The sequence below is a fragment of the Asparagus officinalis genome, chromosome 1 (assembly GCF_001876935.1).
Source record: "Asparagus officinalis chromosome 1, Aspof.V1, whole genome shotgun sequence".
NCBI classification, from domain to species: Eukaryota; Viridiplantae; Streptophyta; class Magnoliopsida; order Asparagales; family Asparagaceae; genus Asparagus; species Asparagus officinalis.
Genome location: NC_033794.1, coordinates 129,296,629 through 129,304,092, shown reverse-complemented (window position 1 = coordinate 129,304,092; position 7,464 = coordinate 129,296,629). Strand labels below are relative to the sequence as shown.

Here is a 7,464-nt window from a genome sequence, read left to right as displayed (position 1 = left end):
AGGGTGTGGTGGAGCCTGTTTTGAGTTATTCTTCACGTTTTTCACAATTCCTTCGCCGTTTTCACATTGGTCTCGATTAATGGACCTGCATTCTCAGTACTCCATATATGCGTGAAGCATGATGCTCAAGTCTGTGATGTTGGCTTATAATTTATTACCTACCTCATGTTCTTTAATTTTTTTTTGACTTGGGGCCATTTGCTACTTTCAGAGACAGCCAAGAAATTGCGGAAGCCCAAGGCCTGGAAGCATACACAACCAATAACTAAGACAGAGCTTATACAGATGCGTGATGAGTTTTGGGATACAGCTCCTCATTATGGTGGCCAGAAAGGTGCTTCTTTCAATGATTGAGTTCACTAGTCATTCTTAATAGCTTTTATTAAACCTTTTTTTAAAATATATGGATCATGGAATATAAACCAGACACTAGAACAATACTAGGCGTTCATAGACTCATAGGTTGACTCTAAATTTTTTCCACTATTTTTTTTATGATTCAGATAAAATAATTCATAATGGAATATATGAAACTCTCCAATGTGGCTATTCATGATACTGATGACAAGCTTTGTTGCCAGCTATACTTTAAGCATTGTTCCATGTATCACAAAATTTTTGTTTCAGTATTCACTAATTAGCATTATCGGAGGGGTTTTGTGCCATTGCTGAACAACTTGGTCTTATCTCATGTTTCTTGTCTACATAAACTATATAATACTCTCAGTTTTATTTCAAAATGAGGAATAAATACAAATAAAAGTGAAGACATTTTAATTGTTTTGGGCAATATTTGAGATAACTTGGATTTCAAAGGGTATAAAGTGAAGATTTGAGGAGGGGTATATAAAAAAAAGAAGAGTTGAGTAGACTGGAATGGGTGACATCCTCATAGGTCATCATGTTGCACGCTCCTTTTCCCGAAAATTTGAGAGAATGGCTTTGTTGTTATTGTTGTTGTTTATATCTTAAAAATCTGTTTATATCTTAAATACCTTTTAAGAGTTCTGGATTCTTTTCTCAAAATTTGCCTCATGATGAAATGATTTTGTTTGGAACTTTATGATTATGCCTATATTGCTAAAACCACTTACAATCTCATCTCTGGTGGGCTAACAAGGCATATGAACCCCATGGGGCGTTGAGGCATATGGAAAGGCCTCCCGGTGAATTTAGTAATTGATGATGTATATTCGTTTCATAATGTTTGAAAAAACTTTAGGAGTGAAGGATAATTGCTTTGAAGCTTAAAAGAGAAACAATTTGTCTCTAGAAGCACGTGCCTCATCACTCGAAGCATATGTGAATTGCGCCCCCCTGATGATGTATATTCATTTCATAATGTTTGAAAAACCTTTAGGGGTGAAGGATAATTGCTTTGAAGCTTAAAAGAGAAACAATTTGTCTCTAGAAGCACGTGCCTCATTGCTCGCCTCCATGAAGCGCCTCTCTTTCAAAGCACACACTTCAGACGAGATAGGAGGGTTAATTTTTTTTAAAAATAAAATTAAAGCCCTTAACACTCCTCTTTCTTTTCCGGTCTGATTTTTCCTTTTCTTATTGAAATAAAAAATCAAAAGAAATTATCTTATCTGATTCTATCGTAATCTGCTTCTCATGAATCTATTGCTCTTATGAGTTCCAGAATTTCTGTTAATTATATTTTTCCCAACAATTCTAAATTTTACGTTGATTTCTTGTTTATGTGTAGTTGGATGGGTTTTGAAGTCATTTCTAGTATTTGATCTTTTCTCTTTTGTCAGTGGTACCTTTTACTTGTTCAGTTGTCTCTAGATTTTTGATCCCATTCAGTAGCTGAGCTCGGTTTTTTAGTAAGAAACTGGAGCTCTAGGCTACATGTCGTCATTTGTGAATATAAGTAAGATATATTTTTCTATATATCTACCTTAGTTTATTGTGAATTGCGTCTATGTTTACCTTATTTCATTCTTATTTATTGTTTAAGATTTAAATGTATTTCTCAATTACTATATACTATATGCTTATAATATTTATAAATATGAAAACATAATCCATTTATGAGGCTTACCCCTCACACCTTGAAGCTTACACCTCACATTATGAAAGGGTCCTACACTTTGCTCTGTGCTTCCGTCTTTTTAAACATTGATTTATTGTTGAAACAAACCAATGCCATTGGGAGCTATTGGGAAGAGAAGGAAGCCTGAGATAGCAACGGGATAAAACTTTTTATACAGAGGGTAGGTTGTGTAGAAAGCATTAAGTGTATTATGAAGGAATAATTTTTAGGAAAAATAGTGTATTTGATGCATTAATAACCAATAAGTGGATATCAATACTAGAGAGTGAGCATCAGCGTAGCCCCTTGTGCAAGAGGTGTGAGGTTCGAAGCATGTGTGCGTCAACGCGGACTATATTACAGATTATTTATAAAGAAACTAAAAAACCATAATCTAGTGGAAACAAATAAATTCTTAACAACAAATCAAATCTAAAGAAACATGAAAGAAAACTAACTGAATATCTAAACCATGTACCAACTAAATTATCCTAACTGTAATGAGATGGAACAAAATCCTTACTAATTTCTCATATGGAATCCTTTCAAATTTCATCAGCTGTCCTGCATCATTAATTATTGGAATGAACATCTAACAAAATTCATGATGAGGTTTCTACGTATTTATACAATGAAGTGACTGAAGTGGAGATCCTACATCCACTTTACATGTTTAATATCAGCCAGAGTAGGCGATTTGACTTGGCGCACTAAGTGTGGACTTGCCAAGAGATCTCATTGTGCTTGGACTGGATGTTAGGAAGTCGAAGAATAAATACCTCCTCCTTCTCTATGTGAGTCCTTATCGATGACCACTAGTGATGGAGCACAGTTATTATACACTTAGAGACATTGGACTATTTGGGAAGGCTGTTATGACCATTTGCTACTTTTGTTGGCACACTAAGTGTGGACTTGTCAAGAGATCTCATTGTGCTTGGACTGGACGTAAGGAAGTCGAAGAATAAATACCTCCTCCTTCGCTATGTGAGTCCTTATCGATGACCACTAGTGATGGAGCACAGTTATTATACACTTAGAGACATTGGACTATTTGGGAAGGCTGTTATGACCATTTGCTACTTTTGTTGTTGTCTCCTGCTAAGATGAGATAATGTCGCACATATGAGGCAGCGTTAGGAAGGTGTGTGATTAACTTGCCCAAGTATTCAACTCTAGAGGAAAATCGATTGACATATCTTTGGATTACATTGCCGGACCGGCTCTTATTTATATCGTGGACAATATATAAGTGTGTGGTAAATGAAGGGTAGACCCGGTTGTTCATGTACGCTTCTTTGAGGGAAGATACTTGAGCGGATGTGTGTGATCAAATCTAGGATACTAGATACCACATGCTTACACTTTTTATCTGTGTTATTTATTTTCAGGGAGATCGTTGTGTTGTTCCTGACGGATCTGCTTGTAATGCTACATGTTTGCAGGTTCTCAACAGACCATCTCGCAATATCAATGTATTAACAGTTTGCAGGTTCTCAACGGACCATCGCGCAATATCAATGTATTAACATAGATTTGATAAAAGAGGTTTTCAGGGAAATTTTACTAAGGGACATTTTGACCAGGGAGTCAACAACTAAGGGAGTGGGCTCAGGGGGGCTATAGGCGACACTCACTAATTTGTGCGAGTGGGGGTAAATTATGTATGGATGAGCTTTTCTAAAGGAGTGGGCAGATGATGTATTCCCATCCAAACACTACTATTCTATTAGGGATAAGAATTCTAGTTGGATTAGTATGTGTGTGTGTGTGTGTCGAAACATGTAGGGAATAGAAGAACACAGTGAATAATATAGAAAAGTTGCCATCTTTCTGCCTCAAATTTGGTGTTTTAGGTTATAGTTACATGGTGATTAGGTGGAATCTTTTCACTTTGCGGTGTGATCGCTTTCCGACTATTGATTCAAAGGCAAAAGTGCATGATTATTTTACAGACGATCAGGATATATAATCTCTAAAACAAAGATTTACAATTTACAGTTTAGAGTTAACATTGGTCATCGATAAGGGCTCATAGTGAGGGAGAAAAAATTCATCCCTCGACTTCCTTATATCCAGTCCAAGAAGAATGTTGCATTAGGAGGGAAAGGGAGAAATATAGATGTCATCTGTAGAGGGAAAAGTATTGAAGGCGAACAACAGAAACATGAGGAGGAACCTAATAGATCTATTTAATTGAATGTAAATGAAATAACGAGAACCTCCAGAAGAATTGAGGTGTTGAGAACTAGAAGAAGATGAATAAAACCAGTAATTGCTAACATTTTACTAAAGCTTTGATGACTAATATTGATATTAAAGTGAGAATTTAAATAGTATAGACTAAGTTTTTTGTACCACAATTAAGAATACCCACTTGATCCTACTATGAACGAACTGTTCTGTGAGTAGATTTGACACAAACTATCAGTGCCTGCAGAATTTTAGTCTTATCCTTCAATGTTATCTGTTACCTGATCTTTATGCTCTTCCATTGGGTATTACTATTCATGCATGAGTGAATTCTTGCTTGAAATGCATATTCTATTCTCGGATGGATCTATGGTTCCCCAGTGACTGCCTCCTCCTTTTTTGCTTTAGGTTGCAAATAGGGATTTTGATCCTCTTTACTAGTAGAAGTAGTGGAGAGAACACTGCTTTTCTTTTCACCATCGATTGATTAATGGAAGGTTGTGATTTATCTTGTTGAGTGTGAAATAGGCATGGGTGCAATTCATGGAGTGTGGCAAATGTTATTTTTGGAATGGATTACAATTGTCCATCACCATCCATTAAATAATCAACGGTTTGTATTAAAAGCAGTGGTCTTGACACTAATTTTTGGTAGTGGAGAGGATCTAAATCTTGCAAATATACTACCATGACTGGACCTTTGCTCTGTATTTGAGTAGTACCAGGGATTATCTACTCCTAGTTTCTTTGAAGTGTTTCTAATACTTGAAAGATCAGGAAGTTTTTTTTTTCCCGTTTATTTGATCAAGGGATGACTATGTACTCAATGCTCATTTATGCTTTGGCAGAGATTTGGGATGCACTCCGAGCTGCTGCAGAAGCTGATCTGAGCCTCGCACAAGCAATAGTGGACAGTGCGGGAGTCATTATTACAAGCACTGACTAGAAAATATTGTCTAGGAATTGAGAGGGCAACACCTCGTATATCAGCACAGTCACTATCAGTGTAAGCACCGGTGTATCAATGTAGTCACAGCTACAATGATAGACTGCACTGATGAGCGTATTTAATTCACCGATTAACATTAATGATACATGCATCAAGATTCGTGTGATATGCAAGGTGCCATCCTCTTTTTCGTCCTAAATAATATTCTGTAATGGGATTTTCTTGAGAAATTTGGGCTCTTCCTTATTTATCATTTAAAGCGATTTAACTCTCTTTGGTTGTGAACTTCATTGCAGGTGCTAAATACGAATTACCGAAGTACGTCTTGAGCGAGCCAACCAATTTGATTCGAGACAGCTGACCTCAAAGCCCTAAAGCATTGGGGGGGAAAAACATTGACGTAAATAATGTAAATCAGTAAATTACTTTCATTTCCCCTTTTTTTAACCGTAAGTTAAGCTTTGGGTTTGGGTTTCTTCTGATAGGGAACTTAAACTTTTCTAAATTATCAAAGTCTCACATGTCACCAATTGTTATCAGTTAATTTATTTTTAAGTGAAGAAGCCCCTTGGATCTAATTTTTTTCTTTGTTTTCTTTCTTTGGAAGGTGAAAACGTGTAATTTTACAATTTGATTTCTATCCGTTTGACCCCAGTTATTATTGCTTTACAATATAAAGATAGCATTGTTTTTGTGAAGCCAAGTTCATTGTGTTTGCCATATTATTTGTAGTTCTCGTACTGCTATTTATGATATACTTTCGATGACGGTGATGGTTAATTTACCAAGCCATATTTAGCCATTGATATAACGATACGCGAAGGGGTGCTGGATAAGTTGAATTGGGAGCATAGATAATTGTCTTCAACAAATATTAAAGGCACATGTTTACTCCAGAAAATTAAATAGATAAAATAAAAGTAAAGGTATATCAAAGCTAGGAGGTTCTTGAGTAGCCCTATTTATTGTCCTTTATGTAAATACAAATTATAACGCAAATACCAATTATCCCCCCCACCATACACCCTAAATAAAAGAGTTAGGACTTGGATCTCTTTTGTTGTAGGCATTAACAATTCAAACGTATTCGATTATTGCTCGCTGCGGTTGACTTGGATGGTTAGAAAGTTTCAATATGGTTTTCACGGTTCTGAGTTTAATTCAGGCCGGTTTATTTAAAAAAATATTAGTCAGTTGTTAGCTGTTTATCATTTAACGGATGGTGTTTTGATTTGTCTTGAGTGAAACGATACGAATACAAAAGATACGTGCTTGTGATGTCCAAATTCATTTCGCGCATAAAGAAGCCTGTTTTCAATTAATTAGAGACTCTGTAGCTATTATTGACTCATCGAAGCCTCAAAAGCTACCAAAAATCATGAATTATTCTTGCCAAGCGAGTTGTTATTTCCAGATGAGGGCATGAATCAGTGGGGGCCAAACTCATAATCTTTCCATTATTGTGGCTAGCCTAAAGACTAAAGACTCACAAGCAAACAAATATTGTTTGCTGGGGGGGACCAACACCCAACAAAGAAAACAAAAGCCAAAATAAGTTAGGATGTCGATCTGTGAGCCAAAGCTTTGTTGGTAGGATTGGAGTTATTCACTAATGTAGGTGCAAACGTGGCTCATTTCCATGTGAAGAATTTGTCCTTTTTGGGTCAAAAACCAGGATCGAATCGTTTAATATATTCATAGAGTTATAGAACATAGATATTAATGCCTCTCTTGGTGCGCGAGAATGAGTGGGAATGGAATGCAATTCCAACTATTTATTCATAGGTACCAAACACGATGTATTTTTAGATGCTAGAATTACTATTCACACTTCTTATCAATTCTCACTTTATATGAGAAGGCAAGAAATTGATATTCCCACTTAAGTTAATAATTAAATAATTTCTAATTGTACCCTCCTTAGAAGATACGAATAGATATAAATTTCCGTATGAAAAATTATTTTTATAGAAATAATATCATTAGCTGCTCGTACAAATATACAAGTAGATGTAAAATGTTAAAATACTATTTGCCCTAATTCCGAAGCGTTTGCAATAGAAAAAATCTCATCTTCGCCTCAATGCGACTCAGTTAGGTGACTATTATTTCTTTTTAAACTATGTATGTGTGGCTAATCTTTACCTAATCTTTACAACAAACTTTTATCTTTTGGCGACCCGGTTGCGTAATTTATTGGCAAATTAGGTTAGCAAATATTTATCTTTAGAAGTATGATTTGAAGTTCCATTGAAGCAAATATTTTATTTTTTTGGATGTT

General features: G+C 35.7%; 1 protein-coding gene across 1 annotated transcript in view; it reads left to right on the top strand.

The window, feature by feature from the left end:
- Window positions 1-5,881, top strand: part of LOC109848029 (ubiquitin domain-containing protein 2-like) — a 58,448-nt gene extending 52,567 nt beyond the window's left edge. Inside the window, exons 2-4 of the mRNA XM_020417328.1 lie at window positions 212-334; window positions 5,083-5,357; window positions 5,480-5,881. Coding sequence (XP_020272917.1) covers window positions 212-334; window positions 5,083-5,180 — 221 coding nt within the window. The 3' untranslated portion in view covers window positions 5,181-5,357; window positions 5,480-5,881. The remainder of the gene's footprint in view (window positions 1-211; window positions 335-5,082; window positions 5,358-5,479) is intronic.